The sequence below is a fragment of the Corvus hawaiiensis genome, chromosome 7 (assembly GCF_020740725.1).
Source record: "Corvus hawaiiensis isolate bCorHaw1 chromosome 7, bCorHaw1.pri.cur, whole genome shotgun sequence".
In the NCBI taxonomy this organism is placed as follows: Eukaryota; Metazoa; Chordata; class Aves; order Passeriformes; family Corvidae; genus Corvus; species Corvus hawaiiensis.
Window position 1 is genome coordinate 24,830,766 of NC_063219.1, and position 25,213 is coordinate 24,855,978.

Below are 25,213 nucleotides of genomic sequence, written 5' to 3' on the forward strand. Positions count from 1 at the left end.
GTTAGAAATCAGGGTTTCTCTCCCCTCTCTGGGATGGGCTAAGCACTGGTTCCTGCACAGTCTCTGTGTCAAAGGTAACTTCTATTGACTCAAGGCAGGAGGTGACCCAAAGCTGACAGAAGGACCTGGTGCTAAATTGTTCATCTAGGAAAGGCCAAAATCGAAGGTTAGGTGAAAATCAAGACACCCCAGCGTGGGTCAAGTCATACATTATGTCTGGGATGAAGGCTCGATCCTGGGAAAATGGAAGTCTGGTCCCAGTCGGGAATTTTTTTATCAGGCTACGGATTTTCCTCGGCACCTTCGGCTTTGATCTTGGGGCAGTTGGATTTGCTGAGGGACATTACGTTGCTTCCCAAGGTGATACTGCGGAAGCAGTGGGGCTGTAAAACTGAACTGTGCTCTCAAATACTACCTGTGACTCCCATGGCTTGTTTCTGAGGGCTCAGGTACAGCTGGCAACAAATTAGGGAAGTATGTGAAGTGCTGTTGGTAGTGTTGCGGGACTCTACAGCTGCTGAAAACTTGTGTACACCAGACCCGGGTATCTTTGGTGGCCATGTGAGAGTTTGCCCTTCTAGTTTTACTCCTGGTTCTTGACATTACATGCATGGGAGTCACAATGGAGTCAATCCATTTGGGGCTATGGACACGGTAAAGAGCTCCAGTTGTCCAGCTGCACACCTTCCCGTCAGCAGTAGAAGGCTTTGCAGGGCTTATGTGTACTTGCAGGGGTGCTGCTGTTACTGCTGCTCTCAGGTGACTGAAGGAGGACTGAGCTCTGAATGTCCAGCTGAGGCACATCCAGAAAATCCCCCCAAAATACCTAGGCAAATGAAATAATCCCAGGAAGCTCTGGGCTGTGTGAACACTCCTAGTGATGCCCACTGCCCAGCGTGGGATGCTGTGATCAGGGTCTGCCCCAGAGAGGTGAGGGAGCTGAGGAATTTTACTGCTTCCTGGGCAGCATGGACCTCTTGCTGGTCTGCACTTCCTGGACAGAAATAGTCTAAGTGGTTAAAAGTGGAGGTACCTTTAGGGCACACTGAATACAAGGTGCATCAGGCAGGGGACAAATGGAGATGTTGATGGGGTGGGTTTCAGCACAGGGGAGCTGTGGGGGAACTGGGAGCAATATAATGCTGACTAGGAACATCTCCCCTAAACTCCACCTCATCCTGAACTAGGGTGGTTTCCTGGGAGAGTTTCTGTCCATAGTGCCCTGAACCCTCAAACTGGGGGAATGAGCTCTTCTTCTGGCTGCTATCTTGGTGTCTGCCACTTGTGGCTGATGCTCAGGGTTGCCTTAGACCCTCCTGTGCAGGAAGGATGCTGGGCAGAGGTGAGGGGCCAGGCCACAGTCGCATTCACTTATTACAGTCCTCTGATTTAGTTAGCAACCAGGTGAGCTGTCACTGGAGGACCTGATGGATGGGAAAGAGAGTTCCCTCCTTCCTGAGGCGGGAAATGAAGCTAATCAGACCTTGGGCACCTTAATCCAGCTCTGATCTGATTAACGACCGTGAAGACTGTGAACTCATCAGCACCCTGGCATCTATCACTGCCTTGCGTCCTGCCCCTTCTGCTGTCCACCACCCAGCCCAGCTCTTCTGCACACAACCCTGGACTCCATCTCTCTGCCTTGCATGGCATGGGCTGTGTGCCAGCTGCACCTCTTGCAGTGTCTCAGGGTCTGGTCCAAGTGTCTCCACTCATCATCCCTCCATGATTTTCCTAGATTTCTGTATTTGGATATTTCCACACAGATTTTATGGCTCTGTCAGCGATGTTTTCTTGCTTGTGCAATTCAAAGGCTCCAGCTTGGCTGGTTGTACTTGCATCACACCGGCATCAGTGAATTAGGCACTAGCATGGGCTGCTGATCCTTGGGGGAGTTGCTTGTCTTTGGAAAACCTCCTTGGTTAGTGCAGGGGACTTCCATGAGGACGGTAAGGCTGTGACTCACTGCTGACCCAGATCTCTCATTCAAGCCCTGCTCCCACTGCCTGGGCTACACTGGGTACAGTCACAAACAGTGTCAGGGCTCGCCAGGAGTTACCTGGGCTTTCCTGGGCTGTCTGTTACTCCATGGTGGTGACTGAGGCAGTGATTTCTCTGTTGTTCTCCAGTCTCTGCTCCAGGTCTCAAGGCACATTCCCTGTACAGAGCTAACAAACCACTGCAATCCTTGAAGTCAGTCCTGAGTGCTCAGATAAGGATGTGGTGCTCCCCCCTTGCCCTGTAGGCTATTGGTCTGCAGCAGAAGAGTTGTCCTACCTTCACTGTGCTCTCTGCTCCCTGGATATTTCTTGTAGTTTCTCCCTGTGTTTGGGAGTCTGTCTGCTCCATTCTTCCCCAGGTCTTGTCCCATCTGTGCCTGCTGCTTGGCTGTGCTGGCAATTTACATGGGGGGAGAGAGTGCTTGGTGTCCTTTTGCTTGTGGGGACATTGGCTTGTGTCTTGGGAAAGCAGAGGGGGATGGACTGGGGGGAGAGGAGAGGAGCCCTACGGCTTCCCTGATGGTAGAGAGGTTGGAGCAGCAGGCACAGCTGAGCTGAGGTGGAAAGGAACACTGTTCCACCCTCAGTACCTTCTGGCCAAGTCAGGTGTATTACTGTGGGGTGACATCCACCCCAAATCCCCTTCTGAGCAAATCCAGCTCTGAGCTTTCCATGGGGCTAATTCCTGCCCCTCTGTCTCCCAGGGAGGCATCTGGAAAAGGGCTATTGTGTGTCTCTTCCCACAGAAGGATTTCAGGCCACACAGTGAAGCTGTTTGGTGCTGGGCTCAGGCAGAGGAAGGAGGAAATTTTTGCACACACGGCACCTTTGCAGCTCTGTTCAGCAGGGATGTGTGTGCAGGGAGATCAGCAGGCTCCATACCAGACTCTACTGGTGATGGTAAGAGAAGTCCCTAGAGTTACTGAGCAGAGAAAGCATAGAAGGCAGGGGCATATGGGGCCTTCCTCAGTGTTTCTCCTCTCTGGGCATCTGCTTGCAGCCTCTGTGGTGCACAGGATACAGTGGGGTGGACCATCTCTTGCTCAGTGAATAGAGCAGTGCTGGAAATGCAGAAGGGAGAAGAAAGACAGGGACAGGAACTTCCTTCAGCCATTATTACATTTAGGCAGGGCAATAACAGCTGCCTTACTTCCCATCCAAAGAGCAGGACCCACCACAGGGCACTAAAAAGCAGAGGCTTGTCTGACTGTGTCAGAAGGACACAAAAAAGTGGGACCCAGAGACACATAGGTGCAGACCCTTAATGGCAGAGATCCCTAAAGCACTCACATGCACTTCACCTCTCCCTGAAGGCCAGTGCCAGGGGATCTGGACCAGCTCTGCTCCTGCTTACCCACCGTTCCCAGAATAGCCAAGGCTTTCCTCTCTATCCTTCCCAGGTGTCATTCTCCAAGCTGTGTCTTGTTTAGGAAAGGTAAGATCAGGCAAATAAGTAACAATCTGCCTGTATGCACCTGCTGTGTTGGCATCTTGGACAGACATGGGTGATGGAGTGTGGTGGTCTTGTGTGTGTCCAGCTCAGGTCCACTGATCTCCCTGGATCACAGTGATGCAATGGGAAACAGCACAGGTGGGCAATGGTGGTGATCCCTGGTGCACAGGATGCAGAGGAGCCTGCTGGTGAGTGAGCGCCTCTCCTGCCCTCCTAGCTAAGCACTCTGCCCTCCAAGTGCCTAGGGGCTCCACGGTGCCAGGGCAGCACTGGAGCCCAGCAGGGCTTTGACTACATCTGCTGAAGTCTGTCTAGTCTCTCCAGACCTCCTCCAGTCACTGCAACCAGAGACCTTCCCTGCCATGGGGCTCTGGATCAGGATGATGGGCTAAGCGCCCTGGGCAGTGGGTCCTGCAGGCTGGGGGGACCTCTGGGTGTGGATGGGCTGGGGAAGGGGCAGAGTAGCCCGGGTCAGCCCTTGCGTGTGCCACTGCTGTGTCCGGGGGCTGAGGAAGCCGGAGGAGGGCGGCCGGTGGGGAGGGCAGCGGGGCGGGGGGCCGGAGCGGAGCCAATGGGGAGCTGGGGCAGGTGGAGGGGGGGTTAAAACCCACCCCGTGCCGTCGGGCGAGCGAGTGCCCGGGAGGCGGAGCGGAGAGGAGGGCTGCCCTCGAGGGCAGCCCCGCTGAGCGCGGCGCGGCCCCGCGGGTGAATGCCCGCCGGTGCCGGGGCTGGCCCGGGGCTGGCCGGCCGGGCTGTGCCCTGGCAGGGGAGCGGTGGGGCGCCGGGGGGCTCGACGGCTCTGCACGGGGCAGGGCCATGCACAAGCCCATGGAGAAGTCCCAAAACTTCCGCATTGAAGCGCTCCTGGCTGAAGAGCCGGCGCGGAGCGCCTCCCCGCCGAGGCTGAGCCCCGGGAGCCCCGCGGCGAGCCCCGGCCCCGCCGGGCGCTCCGACACCCCCTCGCCGCGGGCGCCCCCGGCCGCCGCGCCCCTCGCCCCGGCCGGCTTCGTCCCCAAGCCCGGCTTGCTGCATCTCTCTGGCCCCGGGCTCGGCGCCCTGCCGGCCCTCTACCCGCCCGCCGTGTACCCGCTCCCAAGCCTGGGGGGCCAGCACCCCGCGTTCGCCTACACCGGCATCCCGCACCTGCCGCCGCCCGGCGCAGAGCACCTGAAGGCGGCCGTGGCCGGCTCCTTCCCGCTGGAGCACTGGATCCGAGCCGGGATGCTGGTGCCGAGGCTCTCCGACTTCAACGGTGAGTGACCCGGGGACAGACTCTCCCGCCAGGCGGAACACGGCTCTGGGCCCTCGCAACCCCCGGGAGCGTCCGCCGGCACAGCAGGGTGACTGAGGTTTCCCGAACCCGCCCCTTCGGGGCCCTCCGGTGGTTCGGGTCGGGAGCCCGCAGGGACACTGAGCCCTCCGGACTGACCCCGATGCGTGGCTCGTCCTGTACCCAGACCTGTTTCCCAGCCCGGCAGGGTTGGGGGCTGGGGGTGTCCCACTGCTGGGGGGGTCTGACTCGCCCTCCGGAGATCTCCGAAGGCTGCAAGGCCCTGGGGAACCGATCCGAAGGGCAAAGTCTCGCCTTACGCCGGCCCGGTGTTCCGGAACAGCCCCGAGAAGCACTGCCTGTGCCGCTGCCGGCAGAGCCGAACCGCGCCGACCCAGGCTGCTGGCCCCGCACGGCGCCGCGGACTCGTTGGGCTCCTGCGGGGCGGGAAGGAAACGAAAATAAAGAGAGGGTGGCAAAAACCTGCACCGGGAAACGAATGAACCCCTCCCGGTGCGGCTGGGAACGAACCCGCCCGCGTCCTGCTGGATGCGCGGCCGGATCGAGCCCCGTGCAGGGACGGGCCGGGGCTCCGGGTCCTGCCCAGCGTCGCGCTCGGCTCGTGGGGGTGAGGGCCCGGTGGGTTCATTGCTGGCGGCAGCTGCGGGAACCGGGCGGCCTGACAGCGTGCTCGGCTCCAGCCCTGCCCCACTCCCTCCTAGTGGGCACCACCAGGGCTACGGGCAGGCACCGGATCCCGCACTGCTGTGATGGGCCACGGCTGTGAAGGGTCCTGCAGGGCACAGATGGAACAAGAATTGACTTCAGGCACTTGTCCCGCTGGGGACTGGCACCCCCGGCAGTGTGACCTGGACCCTGCCCTGTGCTGGTCAGTGCAAAGATGGGCATTAAACTAAGAGTGACTGATTAATAAAGCCCCGTCAGAAAATCCAGATTTGTTAGCTGAGCATAGTGCCTTAAAAAGCTGGGAGCCCATTTCCAAAATAATAATAGTAAAAAAAGGCTGGATAAATAATAGTGCAAAAAATATAGATAATTAACTTGAAAAATTCAATTTATTACTCCTACCTCAAACTATTCCTGGTCAGGTTAAAGGGAAACAGGCTGGTTTTTTCCCCATGCTGTCTCCCTTTACCTGGCTTTCCGTAGACTTTAGGAAAGGTCCGTCTGTGAATCTTGAGGTTCAGAATAAGCCTCCAGTGCTATGTGCACTCCTCAAACGTGTCACTAAGACAAGAAAAAAGAATTATTTATTAGTTAGGGGATGAAACATCTTCCTGCTCCTCTGCAGAGGCCATGTTATCCTTGAAGGGTCTCAGTGTGTTGGTGTATCTCAGCATCCTGATAGCTTCATACAGGGTTGTGTTTCACTGGAGTGGGAATGCTCCACTGCATCTGATCCTGTGGCCCTGAGCGGAGCTTCTGGCTGGGATAATGTAGAGGTATTTGTACATCAGCCCCATTCCTCTCAAAAGCAGGATCTTCTCCATAGCTGGTTTTATCCAAAACCTCATAAAAAGGAAACAAATCCCAAATTATGGGCCTGAGAACAACTTGTGAGAGAGCTCTGCAGAATGCACTGGACCAGAATGTCAATGGGTCTTGTGGAAAACACTGAACAGGGCTCCTATGGAAGCTCAGAGGGAGGAAAAGCAGTTCCTGACCCAAGTATTACTTACCTGGGTTCTGGAGAGCCCAAAGCATGGTAGACATGTGGAGGTGTAACAAGGATGCAGCAAAAGCTGCCAAAGCTGTAAATTTTTTAATCAGGGTGACCGCTGCCTCAATCCATGTCCTTACTACAACGTGTTTGTTCCCAGCTCTAGGGAGCCCTTTGCAGTGGGGATTCTTTCTGTCCAGTGTCCTGTCAAATACTTTAGCAATTCTTCTGCTGTCCAGGACAGAGCCTCATCCATCTTCAGATCCTTATTTCTGTCCATTGGTAACCTTAGGGTTCACAAGTGTGTCTTCAGCCCTTGCTCTTGCGGGCTCAGTGAGGCTCTGAAATCAGGTTCCTTTGTAGCCTGCCTTCTCCTTATAGTTAACCAGGACTGGCCCCAGCTGCATGTCATGGCTGTGTCTGGGCTCATATTGCCCCACGGTGCTAGCCATGGTGTAGGGACAGGGACAGTGGTGTGTGTAGGCAGGGGCAGGAAAGCGCACCTGCCTAGGATGTGCTGCCTCCACAACCCTTCCTCATCTCTCTGAGGAGGGTGGGGGGCTGGGCAGGAGCCTCCCATTGTTGGCACAGGGCTCCTGGGCTGCCTGTAGTTTGTGGGAGTCCCTGTCCCACCACCCAGCCTAGACAGACAGATGGATGGACCTGCCTGGCTGAAGTGTCCAGAGTGACTGAGTGCAAGTGTCAATGCTGCTGGTGCCAGTCATGTTTAGCTCTTCCAGGAGCAGTGGACAGATGGCTGTAACCTGATGAACCTGAAAGCCTCCTAGGACATATTATGGATCATTCCATGGGGAGATCATTCCATGGGGAGACCACCCTTGAGATTTATTTATAGGGAGTTCCAGGACTAAATTCTGGAATAAATTCCTTCTTTGGGTGCACGTGTAGAGATGTTTTGCAGGTGTGGTCCGGTTTCATCTCAGGGGACAGTCAGAGTGGGGAAGCAGCAGGACAGCCCATGAACTGCAGGCTCTGTGGGTATGCATTGCACACATTCTCCCTGTTACCACCTGTGTGTGGGGAGGTAGGATGCCAGGGAGATGTACCTTTAGGAACCTGGCCTGGGCTTGGGTGCTGGGCTTGCTCAGAGCAGTGCCCCTGCTGCGGGGCAGGCGGGTGCCGTGCCTCCCTCGCTAGCTGCCTGTGCAGAGCCGCATGCAGTGCCTGGCTGCCTCTGCTGCAATGCGGAGTCAGAGGGTTGTGGAAGGCCTGGGTGCAGGAGCAGGCGTGCCCTTGCTGCAGACAGCAGGGATGCTGCCTGCCCAGGTTCCGCTATCCCCAGCCAGGGTCCCTATCCTGGGGCTTTGAGCACCTCCTGAATCACCCAGGGAGAGCATTTGGCACTAGAGTGCCATGACTATTAGTTTTTCTGGGAGCTGTGATTTATTTGCCCTGTTTGTCAGTGTGGAAATGCAGTGAGGTGGTGGGAGCCAAGTGCAGAGACCCACTGCAGCTGAGAGCTGTAGGAGTGGGGAGCAGTGACATACAGCTGTAGACTCTCAGGAAGAGCAAACCATCCTCTCTGAGGGACCCGGTGCTTAGATGGCTTTCCTTCCATACCACTTCTTTGCATCACCCACTCGCTAACTTCATGGCCTGGAGCCCAGATCAGATCCTACCCATGATGACAGAGAGCTTGCTGATGGGCTGTGCTGGGCTAGGAGAGCAGACAGGATAAGTCTTATAAAACTTGTTCAAAAAGCAGTGCCTTCCAAAGCTCACCAGGTGTACAGTGATCTGATGTCAGCCAGAAATATGGCCTGGGAAACAGCTGGCAAGCAGCAATCGAGGTTTAATGATGGAGCAAGCAAGGGGCTAGCAGAGGTAGAAGGTGCCCTTACACGTGCTGCCCCACAGATAATGGCCAGGGCTGCTGGCAGGTCAGAAAAAGCCTCTGGTGATGACCCTGATGCTGAGACCACCTCTCTCCCTTCCAGATCTGACATCTGGAGAAACACCTCCTAAAGCAGTCAGGGTGTTAATTTCCTCTCCTTTATCTGCCAGACCACAAAGTTAAGTGACCTATAGTTAAACAAACCAAATTAAAAACAAGTGAGTTAATATCAACCTAGGATTACCCTTGTTATCAAGTAAACGGAACTGTATCAAATAAACCAACAATTCTTTATAAGCTTTATCTAATTATCCAGAAGGCAGCTGCCTTGCAGAGCTCCTGGCCACAGACTCTGAGGGCATTCCTGGCCCCAGGCCAACCAATTTATTTACTGATACTGCAGCCAGATGCCAGGCACCCATCAGGGGGTCCAAGCCCTGCCAGGCTGAAGGGATGTTGAGACAAGCTCTGATCCTGGATGGAGTGCTGGAGGAGGTGGCTGAGCAGATAATAAATCCTTTGGCAAGCAAAGGTGTGATGCTGAGGCACTCAGTGGTCTTCTGGTAGGAGCTGGATAAGATGGAGAGCCTTCCCAAAGGGTAATTCTTTCTATGAGATGCTGATTGTGATAGGGATAGGTTCATAGCTCAGTTGATGCTTACTGGAGGAGGTAAGCCCTGGGGGGATGCTTGCTGTGCACCCCTTGGGAGGATTCTTTATCCATGTGGCAGCCTGCCACAGGACAGGGAGGGACAGGACTCCGCAAGGCACACTGGCAGGACAGGCTGGAGCTACCAGCAGCCACAAGGCATAATTTCCTCTTTCCATGGGAAACTGGAACCTACTTCATTCCCTCAGTCTCAACATCTACCTCCTCCCTTTTCTCTTTCCCCAGTGAGAAACTGCAGACCCTTTTCCCTCATACTCTCTCCACACAAAGGAGCTAGAGCCCTTTAGGAAAGGTAACAGCAGCGCTGATGCCAAAGATGTTGGTCATTCAGGTCCATGAAAAGCTGCTGCTGTGGGTGGCTGAAGGTCAGCTGTATTGGCTTGGGCTTACCCCACCTGGTGTGGAGGCCAAATCGTGAACAAGTCGCAGTGGGGAGCAGTGGTGATGGATCATAATAGCTGCTGAAGTGTGCTATTATGGTCAGAGGAGGTCACAGTTCAGGTGGCCAGCCACACCTCTGTACCCTGGGCATTGGACTGGTGGTGGCTCAAACTGTATGACAGCACCACAGAGGGATTTGAGGATTGGGGTTTTTTTGTCAGCACTAGGGCAGGAGGCAGGGTGGGTTTCCAAGGAAGTCAGGCTCTGTACGATGTTTGTAATGGACACACTGCACTGAACCTGAATTGGACACTGAGAAGGAGAAATTGGGGCTGGCAGTGGGACCATGCTCCAGAAATCAGTCCCCGGCATTGGTAGTTATTTGGGATATATCCTGTTTGGATTTATTTGACTTTTGGACAAACTTTCTGTTCTTCTTTTCCCTGCTAGACCAAGCAGTCCTCATCAGCTTACCTTGGGAAGAGTGAGTCCCTTGAGAGGGTGTTAAAGCAAGCTGCCTTCCAGGCTCCTCTGAAGCTGGATAGACCAAACTTGCACTGCTTTTAGGATCGAGATTCTTCTGTGAGGCACTTCTGTGCCTCTACTCTTCCCACATCTGGTTTTAGTCTGGTCACATATGACCTTGCTAGAGGAGGTACAGAGGAGCCTTTCAGGGTGATCTGAAGGATTTCTGTGCTCCCTGGAGCCAGGATGCAATGCCCTAGGAGCTGAACCCTGGGCTCTCTGCTTTGGAGTGGGGAGTTCAGACTGGGAATATGATATTTCTTCACCCCTGGACCCTCCAGATCCAGAAAACACAGAACTCACGGATTACTGGATGCTGAGAGGGCACAACCTCTTCCCTTCTCTTTACCCAAAACATTCTCTACAGACCATGCTCAGAAAGAGGAACTGCTCAGAGGGACTCTTCCCTGACCTGGTACAGCCAACTTGCACAGTGCAGCCTCGTTGCAGGGAGGGACTCTGGGGCTCCAGATGCTCCAGCCACCCCCCTGTCTCAGCAGAGGAGGCTCACTGGGAGCCACAATCCTTGGGCTGCTGGACACTGCCTGGGGCTGCTGTGTGTTGTGCCCCCCACCAGCAGAGTGAATGAATTTCCCCTCCAGTTCTTTATGATGCATCTCTGGGCTTTCCCTCCCCGAGGAGCTGCAAAGGGTGTTAGCTTGGTCTGCCGCATGCCTGCAGATGCTAGCTCCCGTAACACCTCCGTTCCTTAGCCAGAGGAAGCCTTTGCAGGTCTGTTTGGTCTTGTGTTGTGGGAAACTGAGGATTTGTACAGCCAGAGCATCCACAGCCAGTCAGAGCCCACATAGCTGTGGAACTCTGCAGGGCTGAGACATCATTCATCTGTCTTTGTCCTGGAAATCTTTTGAACCTCTCATTCGGTTTTAGCCTTGAATATATTTCATATGCAAAATAATGCATCGTGTGTGTCAGAACCATTGGCACAGTGTGTTCAGTCAGTCCCTCGTTTAACTGGCTGGTGGCTGTAAGATGGGTCCCACATGCTGTCTCTCTTGGCACTGAGGGGCTACAGGCGCAAGAAGGGGTTGTGTCTATCCTGCTCCCGTGAGGAGTTTGCACAGTCCTAGCCCAGCCTGTGTTCTATCTCTCTGATCCACCCAGCATCCAGGTACTTGGGATCAAACCTGTGTTGTGATCAGTTAATGCCTCTTTCATAAATTCCTGCCTCATGCGTCATCACTGTGTTTGTGAAGGGCCCAGTGGACACCTCGGGAGATGGGCAGGTTGGGATCAAAGCTGGAATCTGGGGGGATAGCATGAATGGTGTCCCATGCCCAGCAAAGTGGGTGAGTTGGAGCGGCCCTTGCCAAGCAGGGCACATCTTTGGGGCCAGAATGCTCCATCTTGCTGCCCAAGATGTGTCAGCAGGGACGTGCCAAGGACCTTTCGCATTAATGCCCACCGCCACCACCCCCCATTCTCCCCCACACCTCTTCCCGCTGCTCCAGCACTTTATTCCCAGCTGCAAACCCCTGGGTTTGATTGCCGCTGTGGTGCTGGGAGAAGCAGTAAAAGCTGAACCCCGGGGGACAATAAAGCCAGTGGAGGGGAGATAAGCAAGGATCAAACAGAGTGCGGCAGCCACCCCATGCTGGACTCTCAAAGGTCCCTTTGTTCCTGCTGCCTGCTGATTCAGTGCCGCTCTGCCTTCAAGGGCTGCAGGCGAGATAGTGGAGCTCATGGACAGCCCTGCCGCAGCCCCTGGCCGTTGAGCTGCCACCTGTGCGGCCCAGCAATAAAAAAAGAGAATTAATTTCAGTCACAGCACTGATCCCAGTTGTACACCGAGGCCTGATAACATATCTCACTGGTTCCTATCAGGCAATAAAGCCATTATTGGGGTGGGAGATGATGGAGACATTCACCTTCCTCCTCATCCTGGGTTTGCTGAGGGGTTGTCCCACTACAGGTCTGCTGTCCCCTGACCCCCACCCACTGTCTGCTCTACAGCTGCCCCGCAATCTGGCTTGATGGGGAAGTGCCGTCGGCCTCGCACAGCATTCACCAGCCAACAGCTCCTGGAGCTAGAGAACCAGTTCAAGCTCAACAAGTATCTGTCCAGACCCAAGCGTTTTGAGGTGGCCACATCGCTGATGCTCACTGAGACACAGGTACCTTGGCCCTGGGGGGATGGAGCATAGCACCATGGAGCTGCCATGGGGGAAGTCAAGGTCATGGGCAGTGCTGATGCCATCAACCCCACTGCTCCTATCTGGCAGAAACCTGCCTGGTGAGCTGCAGGCTCTTCTCTTGTGAAGGGCACCCCAGAATTACTGCTTCTGTTTTTACCTGGCATCCCCAGCTTGGGTTTCAGAGCCTTCCCATCCCTCAACATGCTGGGGGGGGGGGGGTGTTAAAATGTCCCTGTGCATGTCCTTGGCTGGAGGCTGGATGGGGGGAAGGCAGCAGCCCCCATTATTCCTCTCCCTGTGACAACCTCAGCCTCTTAGCACATATCTGTAGCACCATGGGATGCCCCACAGTGAAGAGGTTTTGGGGGGACCCTCCCTGCAGGGAAGGTGAGGGGGTGAGTGGGGACAGGATGGGGCAGGGTACATCCTCTCCCCTGGGGGCTTTCCCTTGGCAGGTGAAGATCTGGTTCCAGAACCGCCGCATGAAGTGGAAGCGGAGTCGCAAGGCCAAGGAGCAGGGGGCTCAGGCGGAGGCTGAGAAGCAACGAGGGCTCAGCAAAACCTGTGAGAAGCTGCTGCCCGGCGAGCCCCAGGGACAAGCTGCCGAAAGCCCCGAGTTCATGGGACACAGCCCTGGCTCAGGCTTCCTGCACTGCAGCACCTCCGAGCTGAGCTATGGCCCGGACTCGTCTTGCTCGGGGGGCGAGGAAGAAGAGGAGGACGAGATGGGTGCCACAGAGAGGAAGATTGGCTCTGTGTTGTGAAAGGCGAATGGAGCCAGCTGGGTAGAGGGGCCAGGCTGTGTTGTGGGGGGTCTCTTTGCTGGCAGACACAGACTGTGCCTGGAAGGAGCAGGGGGCTGCAGGGCACCTGCCACCCTTTAACTTATGTGTGTTTGGATCCTATTTAACTTGTAATTATTCCTCTGTGTGTATCTGGAGGAGTCCCTAGATCCCTCCCCTATAAAGCTGTTATCTGGATGCCTGTGCTTTTCCTTAGGGGATGGGAGGCCCTGCCCCTGTCCTGCTACTGTGCTGTCCTACCAGATCCCTGGGGGAAAAGGTGGGGAGAGCAAACTTGGACAGCTGGCAGCCTGCTGGCACAGCTGGAAGAGAGAGACCCAGGACCCTTCCTTGCACTGCCACTTCCCTACAGATCTGACAGTGCCTGGAGCAGCATATCCTGGTGTGGTGCCAGCTTGTCCTTCCCTTTGCTAGCATGAAGAGCTGGGAAGGATGTCCAGGTTGCATGCCAGCCTGCCTTGCCTCCTCCTGCAGCTGTAGCATCCCTGGTAGGGTCTGTGCTTTGCAGGGCAAAACTGTCCTGTGAAGCAAAGCTGATGCTGTTTTCCATGCTGCAGTTAGCCTGGTTGCATTGGTGTGGCATTGCCTCAAATAAGGGGGGGTGGGGGGAAGGGAGGCACAAAAGTGCTCAGGCTGTAAACGCTCAAAGCTGTGGTGAACTCCCCTTTTCCCATGCTTCACTTCTCTCAGTTCCTTTCTGGGCTTGTTTCATGATGCTCTTGGGATGTTGCTCACTGACTGGGCTCAAATCAATCCTTGGTAGCAGGATGATGACTAACACCCTCTACCACTTCCCTAGAAGCACTAGGGTTAAGCACTGATTCCCCACAAGTAAGCATGCTGCCCTTGTCCTCACAGGATGCTGGAGGGTCCTGGAAGGCTCTATTGACCTCCCATGCTTCTGTGCACTTACTGGGTCTCCCCTTGGGGTGCTGAGATGGCTATGAAGGCAGAGGGCCAGCCCGAGGGGGCAGCCCTGCTTCACCACTCCAGTGCACGTAGGGCTGCAGGGGTGGAGCAGGCAGGGCCAGGGTGACCCATTCCCAAACATACCATGATGTCCCTCCTGTGCCGCATCCTGCTGTCCTCTCCTCTTCTTGTTTCTACCTGAGAGTGGCAGGGAGGGCTATCTGCCCCGGGACTTGTGGTCGGGGTGGGAATTGCTGAAGGGCAACAGTCCCTCTGGAATCCTGGGTCACCTCTGGCAGACAATCAGTGATGGAAGGGACAGGTAAGCTTTGGTGTGGGGCTGTCACACTTCGAAAGGCTGGGAAAAGCCTGTCAATGTCTGGGGGGCAGCACCCTGGGCGGGGGAACACATGCGATGCTTTTGAGACAGAGGGGTGGGCAGAGGAAGCAGGTGAGGGGAGAGAGGAGCATGGGGAGGGACGGATGCGATGGATGGATGACGGTCCTGTGTGGGGGGACAGTGACCCGCAGTGGCTGCTGGCAGCTCAGCAATTTTCCCCTGGGTGCATGGCATCCTCACTGCCAGGTTCCCTCTCCCCAGACAGTCCATCTCAAGACACGCAGGTGTCCAGACCCCTGGAATTGCCTAGTGGGGACCTCTGTTTCTGGGGAGGCTGCAGCCCTTGCTCCAAGGGGATAGATATGAGCCAGGGTAGGAGCAGGTGCCAGGAGCCTGCCGTGGTTGGTGTAACATGGGACAAGAGAGAAATAAAAGTGGGGTAGGAGGGAAAAAATACAAGGAAAGGAGGAAGGGACGGGGAAGCATGGAAGGATGGTACCTAATTCCCTGCCATTGCCGTGTGGGGATGACTGAGCGGGAGAGATCCATTGCTCCAGACAGTGGTGCCAGCTCCCAGCAGGAACACAGGGCTGGGCACAGAGATGCTGGCACATGCCAGTCCATGGCTGCAGGAGCATCAGGGCCTAAGATATCACCTGATGTGCAGCCTGGTTCAGCAGGAGACCACAGGGAGTACCACACACTGGAGCTGGGCACATTGGAGGAGGGCTGAAATGGGGGGACAGGAATGGTAGAGGCAGAGAGGAAAAGGTAAGAAGGAAAGCAACAAAATTGCCAGGAAGGAGGAGGGGAGCTGAAGGCATGTCACAGGCTTAAAACATTCACCTTGATGGGCCGTGACAGGTTTAATTTCCAGAGTACAATCATTAAAGTGATGGATGGGGGACGTTCATCTCTCGCCTGGTGCACTCAGGCCCACCGTGGCTGCAGGAGGGTTTGTTTTGTTGCTGTTATTTATGAGGTTGTTTCTGGAGGAGCCAGGCACTTGTCCAGAGCTGGGGAGACAGAGGAGGGGGTGCAACTGATGCTGGAAGAGTTAGGGTGCTGATTTACAGCTGGGCTGCTTAGCTGGATGACTCATTTGTAAACATCGACAAATGCCATTAAAGCTGCATCTCCTTCATGCCTCTGCCCTGGCACCCTCCCTCTGCTGTGTGATGTGGCTGCTTTCCACCACAGTGCTGCCTGTGCACCCTGGAGGCACTATCTGTCCCTCCCCACCGGAAAAATGAAGGTTCTGCCTCCTTGAGGGTCATCCAGGGCACTGGGAAGGTGTAGGACTGTCCCATGGTGGTTGTGATGCCCCATGTGAACGATACCTGATGGGCTCATGCAGCCAGGGCTCCCCACCCTCTGTGCCTTTGCTGGTCTTGGCCCCACAGCTACTTTTGGCAATGCTAACAACTTGTTACTTGTGTCACCAATGCTCCAAGGAGCTTAGGGTGACTTGGCCCCATTAAGGTGTCACTCCATCCCTGAGAGCACTCTCCAGCCTGCTGCAGCCTGTGCTCCCGTGCCACCCTGCAATTCCCACACTGTCCTCGTTCATCCTTTCCATGCACCCACGGACTTCACGGCCCCCCCTCTGCTGGCTCAGCTTTACACTGTCGCCTGCCCCTGTACTCATCCTCACCCCTCACCCCGAGCCTCTCCTGCACCTCTGCATCCCTCCCTCTTACACTCGCCCTCCTCCATCTCCTTGCCCCTGAACTTCCCATCTCCCCTTGATCTCTGTCTCCCCCGTGCACCCCTGAGAAGTCCTCACCAGCTCCCCTGACGCCTCCACGTTCCCCTGACCCCCACCGGCCCCCGCCCCCTCCCTGCCCCGGTCCCGCGCCACCTGCCCCGCCCTGCGTGTCCCTCCGCCGCCCTCTGGCGGCCGCCGCTGCCCGCGCGAATTGACCCGAGGCGGCCACCGTCGTCGCTCCGGGAGCCGCTGCGTCCGGTCTCCATGGCAACGCGGGCCGGCCCGCACGGCGCTGAGCGGCCGGGACCGGCTCGGGACGGCACCGAGGTGCCCCGGGCTCCCGGTGTTCTGGGGAGCCGGGCTGGGCTCAAGGGAGCCGGACTGGCCCGGGGGCGATGGTGACCCGGGGCCCGGGCTTCTGCTCCGCTCCGGGGGCAGGCACGGTTATAACGGAGTGGGCCGTGCCCCAGGGAGCTGGGCAGGCGCTCTCTGTAGGGAGCAGAGTCCTGCCATAGTCATCCATACGGGGCTCGACGGGGCCAGGCCAGGCTACAGAGCACAGCTTTGCTGTACTGGGCTCTGTGGGCCGATAGTGGGCAGGGCAGGGCTGTGCTACCCAGCGCCAAGGAGAGCCCTTCCACAGGGGCTGGGCTGCGAGTCACGACCCACAGGTCATCGGGACAGCCGTGGTCCGTGGAGAGGGCTGGACTCAGCTGCAAAATGGGGACACAACGGGGGCTGTTCCCCTGCAGGGAGGGGGCTCAGCGCCACCATGAGCCTGAGGAGGGGGCGTTTGGTCTCGGGGAGTGCCCAGCTCTTGGCAGCAAAGGCGCAGGGGGTGCAGGAGCAGCACGTGTGAGGACTTTTCCCTCTTGTTTCTCAGATGCTTGCTCAGGCGCATGGCGAGCCCCAAAGCTCTGACTCTTTTCGGAAGAGTGGCTATGACAGGAAGGTGAGCGGAGGAGCAAAAAGTGCTGCTGACGTGGGGTGGATTGTCTGGCAGGCAGAGAGAGGAGAGAAACAAAAAAGCGTTTAGCCTTTGCGTCCGTCGTTCATCACACCCCTTAGTATCTGCTGTTTGGGCTGTGGCCAGGAGGTGTCCTCTCTGGACTCCTGGAGCAGGGCTTTTGGAGACTCCTGGAGTTCTGCCGCGGGGTGGCTCCTCTGATCTGCCAGAGTCAAGAAACCCTTAGCGTCGAGAAACGGCTGTTTTGAGTTATTTCTCCTCCCTTCTTCCCAAACTGCTACTCCCTAAGGTGTCTTCAAGAGAGGCAAAGAAGAAGAAAGTCATATTCTGGGGCATTGAGGTGCCTGAAACACTCAGTTGGCATGGCTGGGAACTTGGAAAAGAGATAATCAGACACCTGACCTTGAAAAATGTTCATGGGAAAGCCCAGAAGCTGAGCTACAGGTGCGTGGGAAGTTTGTTTGTCCTTTGTACTCCTCACGCTCTCACTGCATCTTCACTCCTCCTGCTGTATCAGTCACCTCAGCACCTTTTCTCAGATTCACCTTCCCTCTGTCCCCTTGAGTGCTGTGCTGGAGACAATGTGTGCACCCTTATGTTGCAGAACAGAAACCTGCTAATTCAGAAACACAGCCCTTGTTCCTGGCAGAAGTCTGTTAAATGAAGTGCCTTGTTTAAATTCTGTTTTGCTGATACTTCTGTCTGTGAGGCATTTCCAGTCTAGTGAGATTTTAATTGTGGATGTATGCCAGCCAGTCACTAGTGTGACCTAAAACCATTGCTCCCGGAGTCTCTCTGGATGTTGAGCCATTCCAGCAGTCCCTGTGACCCTCCCTGCTCTGAAACTCAAATGTGTCTGCCCTATGTATTTTGCTCATACTACACGGCCTGAAAACATAAAATATTGTTCAAGGAGGGGGTAGGTACTTAGAGCCAGGAGTGGGTTCTGTCCCTCTCTACTATTTTGCTGCCAAAGTACTCTTGGGGTCCAGTGTGTGAAGTGCTTCTAAATTGTGGGGTCTGGAGGTGTTGGTTATTTATTCTCTTTTCTGCTGTCTAACTTAAACTGCACACCCTAAGACAAAATCTCTTGTTTTGACTTTGTTATCTAGAGCTCCTTCCACGCCATACTTCTTCACTGTTTTCCAGCAGCCGATTACTCTGAACCCTGGTATGTCCTTAACTCTGCCCATCGTTTTCCGGCCCAGGGAAAAGGTAAAGCAGCAACATCACATCTGCTCTCAGTGTTCCGGGGGAGGGCAGTGGGCCTCTGCCTCTCTTGTCCTTTCTGATTTGTTTTCACTTGAATGCATGAGACCTTGGGGAAATTCTAGCATAGAAAGAGTGGGCAGAATGACCTTCCTGCTCTCTCCACATCTTCATTACCTGAGGGAGCCCTAATCCCTGACTTCTCTGCAGAGTTTGCCTGTAGTTATGAGAGGAATCCTCACAAGAAGTATTCCCAGTTTTTCACGTACCACTTCTGGCTCTCAACTCAGTAAGATAAAGTGCTTAAACTGTCCACGCCTGGTTTGATCCCAAGGAAACATATCTGGGTGGTTTTAGTGCAGAACCTTGGGTTGAGGAACTCACTTTCTGCTTTCATAAAGGAGATCTCAAAGCCTCTACATTCAAGGGCTACCGGTTTTCTAAAGGGATATGTCAGGGGCCTCCCTTCTTTTGGATGGATTGGGTTTCTTTAAGCTTTATTTTAAACAGCAATGATTCTTTTCATCTAGACCATTTTCTTGATTTTCACGTTGTTTGCAGTGTCTGTCTTGGCTCTGAGTGTTGATCTCTGGCTGTTGTGGACAGCTGTATGTCTTTGATGTATATCTCTGTCCTAGCCATAGAGCATGGTCATTGAACAGATTCCCAATACCCTGCTCTCTTAGTATCATGATTTTTTGATGACTGTTCAGCGTTCCCTTTATGAAATAAGCTGCTGGCCTTGTTCCATTTTCAGTGAATAGTTTGTCTGCAGCACATCAACTGCTAAAGCAGGAGGTTGCCTTTCTTAGAGAGAGCAAAGACTGTGTGTGTTGCAGTGCCCAAGGTCTCTCCTTACCTGTATAAGTGTTACTCAGGAGGGGTGACAAATGGGAAGCATAGAAAACACACATCTTTCAATTCCTTCCATCTTGGCTGGCTAGCAGATGTCCTGAGGCTATTTGTACACAGTGCTGTCAACACTGCATCTTTAAGTTGTGTGTTATCTGCTTGGATCTCTAGCTGACAAAGCATTTAATCAAAGATTAATACTTCTGTGCTTGTGGAACTCAAAGAAAGGCTGTACATGCTTCAGTTCAGCTGAACTGGAATCTTGAAAATACTGAAAGAAATCCATCTGCATTGAAACAAATCAGATGAAACTAATGTGGCCTTCAACTGCTCTCCCTGAGGGTGTTTGTGTGCTCTCTGACAGAGGAGTATGCCTGGGCACCTTCCACACTGCCTGCCTTTTCTCAGTGATTCATATGCTCTCTGTCCTGCACAGAGGCCTCCACTGGTGCCTCTGTTGCCAACATTTTTTCCCCAACACTTGCAGAGGTGATGGTGACAGGTATTCATGGGTAGAGCTGCAGTACCCCCAGGGTGGAGTCCATATAACTGCTGTCTCCCCTTGCTTTTCTGTGCAGAGGGATTATGAAGACAGCATCTTCTTTATGAAAGCTGAGGGTGAGTTCTCTGTTGCCCTGCGTGCTATGCATCCACGCTTCGGTCTGTCCATGCCGGCTGCTGTCCAGTTGCCTGTCTGTGCTGTCCACAATGTCACGGAGATGACCTTTCCTGTGTGCAATGTTGGGTGAGTGAGAGGTGGCTAAGGAGACACTCTTTCTGTTTTGTCAGGTATTTTGCCACTTTTTTGAACTCTCCAATGAATGCAGCTCATTCCAGTGGTTATTGGTTCTGCTGGCTGCCTTAACAGGAGGCAAATCTCTGCCTCCCCTGAGGTCTGGGCAGAAAAGGCAGCAGAATGGTAGTACAGGTCACTGTGGGCACATTTTGACATCTCACATCTGCTTGTTGCCAGCATATGCTGAGAACCATTCATGCACCGGAACTAGGTGGGGACAAGCACAGTGTCCCACTGAGAACATCCCACATTCACAGGACAGGCCTGGGCTTCTATTTAACCAAAGGCAACCTGCCCAGCATGAACAGGGAGAGATGAGCTACCAGCTGGAAACGTTTTAGTCATTTAGGAGCAAAGATGGTCCTGGTTACCAAGGTTTGTCCTGTTTTAGTGAGGAAGGACAGTATTGTAGAAAGGAATGCAGTGAAGTTCCCAGGCAAGGAGGAGGTGTACTTCCAACCAAGTGATTCCAGCCATTTCAAGTGTTTCAGTCTCCACTTAGAGAAATAATTTGTACCAACTGATAGGCCCAGGCTGTTGGAGGATAAGGATGGTAAGAAACACACACCTTGGATCAATAAAATAGAAAAAGCTGATGGCGTATCATGTTCTTTGCAGAAATCAAACAAGCAAAGGGGGTTCTGGAAAATTGAATGAGGTATTAAGGAAATAGCTCAATCCTCTCTTCTCACTTGAGCATATAACAGAGGAACAAATGTTCATTTGGAATTATGTAGCTGCAAATTTAGACACAGGAAAAGCAAATACTTAATTTTGGAGCTGATTTGCTTGGTATCACCTTATGGCCATTAATAAAGTTCTTAGCTGTAGTAACCAGGATTCATTAAAGTGTGAACAGAGCATTTGCAGAGACAAGAGAAAAATTTCTTCACAGCATCACATATTTGTCCAGATGCATTAGGAATTCTTCCATTCAGCACTGGTTGCTTCCCGTCCTGACCAAATAACCTGTTGGGAAAGGCCCATCCTATGCATAATTGCACAGGCAGCAAATGATCCATTCATCTCCTTAAAATGTATCTCCATTTCCTAGTGATCTCATTAGCGTCTTTTCCTGGGAGACACCAAGCCCTTTCTTCATGACTTCTGACCGTAGCACACTGGACCCAGGTGCTGAGTGCATGGTCAAGGTGACCTTCCAGCCAGAGGTGGCTGGGGTGCATAATGCAGTAGCAACATGCTGGTTTGGAGGTGAAGTGAAACAAAAGAGGACAATCCAGCTAAAAGCCCTGGGTGAGTCTTTCTTGCATTTAACACTGAAAGAAATGTGTATTACCCCTAATTCTGGAATAGCATCCCACAGGGATACATGGAGGGCCTGCACTCCATGGATGCTCTGCCAAATTTGGCTCAACCCAGTGATGAGTAAGTGAAGCCATGGTTTGAAAGTGGCCTGTGAAATTCTCTAATGTACTTTTGCCAATTTGGAAGTGTTACCTGAAGAGACAGAGGGTCCAATATGGTCTGTGGCATGCTTTGGCCAAACCAGCATTTTCAAGGCCTGTTTAAGTTGACAGAGGGGGAGAGATGAGAGGAGTTCACTGGAAAAAGCCTCTACAAACTCCTGGCTATGTCTGCACTCAGTGTCTCCTGTCTGTCCCTGCTAGACAGAGAAGCAGAGGGAAATTTCTAAAGCTTTCTGGATGCAAGCTAAAATAAGCAATGATTTCATTACAAGTCCTTGCCTGAAGTGACTTGTATGGCCACTGACAAACAAAAAATGTGATTCTGAGTTAAGTAAATTAGGGCTGGAAGGGAGCTTATTTGGTTCAAAGCAGGGCCAACTTTGAAGGCAGATCCAACTTCGGAGTTATCTGAGGTTCTTCAGAGGGTTGTCCAGTTGAGTGTTGAATATCCAAGAATGGAGGTTCCACCTATCTTTCCTAATCCAGTATACTATTCTCTTTAACAGCCAAATACCCCTGCTTGCGTGTGAGTGTGACAGGAAAGGAATATGAAGGTGTACAGCCTGGAAAGTTTCAGGATGTCCTGTGTTTTGGATCAGTACCAGTGGGGACAACTGTGGAGAAGTGTGTGGAAATCTTCAACATGTCTGTGGTATGTGGAGGGGAGACTGACTTCTTGTGAGAAGCTGGCATGCTGACACATTTCTCTGGGATATGTGGTCTTGTGTATCTCCCTTAATGCTGTGAAAATAACCTAAGTGTGAATGTGAATGAAGCAGAGATGATGAGCCTTCCCCTACCAACCATGCCATTCACCCTTGCCTTCCAGCTACAGTGCTGGCAACTTAGCCATTTGCAGCATGGTATTGCAACTTCCCCCTGCTTCCCTTCTCTGCTTGGTCCAGATCAGGCAGCTGCCATGTCCTTTGCATCCTGCAGCTCTCCTGCTCACCCTGGACAAGCCCATCAGTCCTGTGTGTCAGCTGTGTCAAATTGGTGTGTGTGTGTGTCCCAGGCAGCCCAGTGAATTGCTCAGAAAGTCAAATGGATTTGAGCACCTTGGTACCTGTGCCAGCTCAGCCCATCCCAGCCTCATAATGGATGGATGTACTCAGAGACTGCTGACATGGATGACAGCAGTGCTGATTCCTCCACAGGCCCTGCAGCTTGGGAGTGGAAAAGACACATTCATTTGTCATACTGTTTTTATTCACACTGCAGTGGTGCTCAGCACACTGCCAGGCAAGGATCAGGATGGTTTTTTTAAGGGTGTTGAGGAAGGTGTCAGAGCACCAGCTTTGGTTTTTTTGTGAAAAGAAGATCCATAAACAAGGTGGAACTGTGGGCTGAGGGAAATAAGTTCTCTGCCTGCATGTTCCCCTGGTCATAGCAGTCACTTAGGCTACTTTGACCCCTAGGGACACCCTGAGCCATCTTTACCAGGAGGGGCACTCCAACCCCAGAGATCACCAGGAGTTTTGCTGCAGCATGCTGATTTCTGAGCATATTATGGGAGCTTGTTGCTACCAGTTCTCCATCAGAACAAGGTGGCAGAGGTTTGCTGCACAGCATTTCTGTGGTGGCCTTGGTGTTCTTGGTGGTGTTCAGCATTGCTGAGAACTACAGTTCTTACCTGATTAGTGTCCTGCATTCAGAGCCATCCTGCCTCATGTTGGATCCTTTGTTAACCTATTTCTTTTCTACTTGTAGGTTGATGCACCATGTAGAATAGAACAAGAAAAAGACCCTCTGCTTCATGGTTATGTTTTCTCCTGTGATGTGTCCCATGGTGTTGTCCCTGCCAAAGGGAAGCTGGTCTTGTGCATACGGTTTCAGCCTCAAATAGTAGGAGAGCACAGTACTTCCTATTTCACTATTGGATCTACTGGATGCCACTTGGAGACTGTTCTGAAAGTGGTTGGCTCATGTAAAGGTACCAAAGCCTTTCCTGTTTCTCCCTGTCAGCTTCTTACCACTGGTGGGAAAAGGTTAGTGCTTGGGGAAGGACTAGGAACTATCATAGCCTGCAGTCACAGACTAAACTCTGCTGGGATCCTGGCTGTCCCTGGTGTACTGTTTGGGATTTATACTTGCCTGACTGTTTTAAGTGAATGTTTAGCTGCTTCTTAGGACTAGTCGGTTTGCTGATGAGCTGATTCTGGTTTGGGAAGATCAGTTAAGTGAAGCAGTGGCTTGTGACATGTTGGAAGAAACAGCTATGACAGGTCCAGGATCTTATCTTGCATGTTGTGCTAGGTCCTTCTGTGTCCCTGGACCAGTATTCTGTGGAATTTGACTGGATCAATCTTGGAGAGAGTTTGATGCAGACACTGAAAATCAGCAACATGTCAGATGTCCCGGCCTTTTATCAGTTTGATATTGACAACAAAGGGAGCGTCTTCTCCTTGGATCGCCCCTGTGGCGTCTTGGAGGGCAAAACAACACTGACACTGAAGGTGACCTTTCGACCTACTCACCCAATGAATTATCACCGCAGAGTCGTGTGCCTTGTCCACCACCAGGTATGGGAGGCAAAGGGTAGTTTCTTTGCTGTGATACTTTAAAGACATCTTACAGTGTAACCCAACAGGACTGGCCTGTCTCACTTAGTAGTCCCTGAAAATCTCTTCCCACTGCATTTTCATTAATACTTATCATAGAATCATTAAGATTGGAAAAGACCTCTAAGATCATTGAGTCCAACCATTAATCCAGCACTTCTGAGTCCACCACTAACCATGTCCCCAAGTGCCACATCTACATGTCTTTTAAATACCTCCAGGGATCATGATTCAACTACATCCCTGGGCAGCCTGGGGTGACAACCATTTTGGTGAAGAAATTTTTCCCATTATCCAATCTAACCACTGCCCAAGCACAACTTGAGATCTTTTCCTCTTATCCTATCACTTCTTACCTGGGAGAAGAGACCAACCCCCACCTGGCTACGTCCTCCTTTCAGGTAGTTGTAGAGAGCAATAAAATTCCCCCTGAGCCTTCTTTTTTCCAGGCTAAATGCCCCAACTCCCTCTGCCATTCCTCATGAGATTTGTGCTCCAGACCCCTCACCAGCTTCATTGCCCTTCTCTGGACACGCTCCAGCCCCTCAATGTTTTTCTTGTACTGAGGGGCCCAAAACTGAACATAGTATTCAAGGCACAGTGTCACAAGTGCTGAGTACAGAGGAGCAATCCCTGCCCCAGTCCTACTGGCCACACTATTTTTGACACAAGCCAGGATGCCCTTGGCCTTCTTGGCCACCCAGGCACACACTGGCTCATGTTCAGCTGCTGCCAGCCATCACTCCCAGGTGCTTTTCTGATGAGCAGCTTTCCAACCACTCTGCCCCAAGCTTGTAACGCTGCCTGGGGTTATTGTGACCCAAGTGCAGGACCTGGGCTCTTGTTGAGCAGAATCCCCGTGGTGCGGATTCTTATCAGCAATAGGATATGGACAGTCAGTAATGGATAGGGTGAGGTGCATCCTACATGGCTCTTGTCCATGTAGGTCTCTCTCTTAACTTTAGCTGTACAGCTGTGCACTGAATGCCTTCAATTTTCACTCCAGTTTCAAGAAAATTCTTGTCTCACATCAAGACATAAAGTAAATGGCAGCCTAACACTGCAGATGTTAAGCCTTTTCCAGGCATGGTTTTGGAAGTGAGATACTGGTATGGTGTAACTCTCAAAGCAATCAGAGGACAGTTTATTTCTTATTATCTTACATTGTGTTTTCCCAGGAACCCATGTATGTGGACTTTTTGGGTACCTGCCATTCAGACACAGCTAAGCCAACCACCCTTCAGGAAAGACACCTCTCCTGGTACCGAACCAACATGGTGAGGGGACTGACCTTCTACCCCCCTGATATCCTGAGCATGATGCTGAAGGATGGGAAGTTGCAGATGGATGAAAAGGGAGCCCTCATGCTTTCTCCTGAGGTATGAGCTGCCCTCCCTGGAATCTAAGACACTTCCAGCTGTTCTCTATATATGCTGGGCATCTGTTGTAGAGAAGACAGATCTAGAAGGGCTTGCAGATGCTGGACTGATTTCTTTAGTATTTCTGCTGTTGATGGTCCCAGCACACACCAACACTACCTTTGTCAGCTGGATTTTACCCTGGCTCAGTCACTAAGCCACTTTCTGGCTTTAATTCAGTCATGGGGTCATCTTCTGCTTCGTGTGGTTTCAGATTGAGGCTTACAAACAGAAG

At 53.0% G+C, this 25,213-nt stretch overlaps 2 protein-coding genes across 7 annotated transcripts in view; both read left to right on the forward strand.

The window, feature by feature from the left end:
- The first annotated feature begins 4,269 nt into the window (after positions 1-4,269).
- Positions 4,270-13,028, forward strand: LOC125328807 (motor neuron and pancreas homeobox protein 1-like). Its single transcript, XM_048309922.1, has 3 exons — positions 4,270-4,705; positions 11,807-11,967; positions 12,444-13,028. Exons 1-3 carry the CDS (start codon positions 4,270-4,272, stop codon positions 12,750-12,752), a joined length of 906 nt encoding a protein of 301 aa, XP_048165879.1. The 3' UTR covers positions 12,753-13,028.
- A 2,959-nt stretch (positions 13,029-15,987) lies between these two features.
- CFAP65 (cilia and flagella associated protein 65) overlaps positions 15,988-25,213 on the forward strand; it is a 32,058-nt gene continuing 22,832 nt past the window's right edge. For all 6 annotated transcript variants that reach the window (XR_007204742.1, XM_048309265.1, XM_048309268.1 and 3 more), the window contains exons 1-10: positions 15,988-16,075; positions 16,632-16,700; positions 17,005-17,159; positions 17,828-17,930; positions 19,355-19,521; positions 20,627-20,826; positions 21,506-21,651; positions 22,710-22,932; positions 23,256-23,521; positions 24,739-24,939. Coding sequence is in view for 5 of the 6 variants with exons in the window: in XM_048309265.1 (XP_048165222.1) it covers positions 16,013-16,075; positions 16,632-16,700; positions 17,005-17,159; positions 17,828-17,930; positions 19,355-19,521; positions 20,627-20,826; positions 21,506-21,651; positions 22,710-22,932; positions 23,256-23,521; positions 24,739-24,939 (1,593 nt within the window). In the remaining variant the exon portion in view is untranslated. The remainder of the gene's footprint in view (positions 16,076-16,631; positions 16,701-17,004; positions 17,160-17,827; positions 17,931-19,354; positions 19,522-20,626; positions 20,827-21,505; positions 21,652-22,709; positions 22,933-23,255; positions 23,522-24,738; positions 24,940-25,213) is intronic.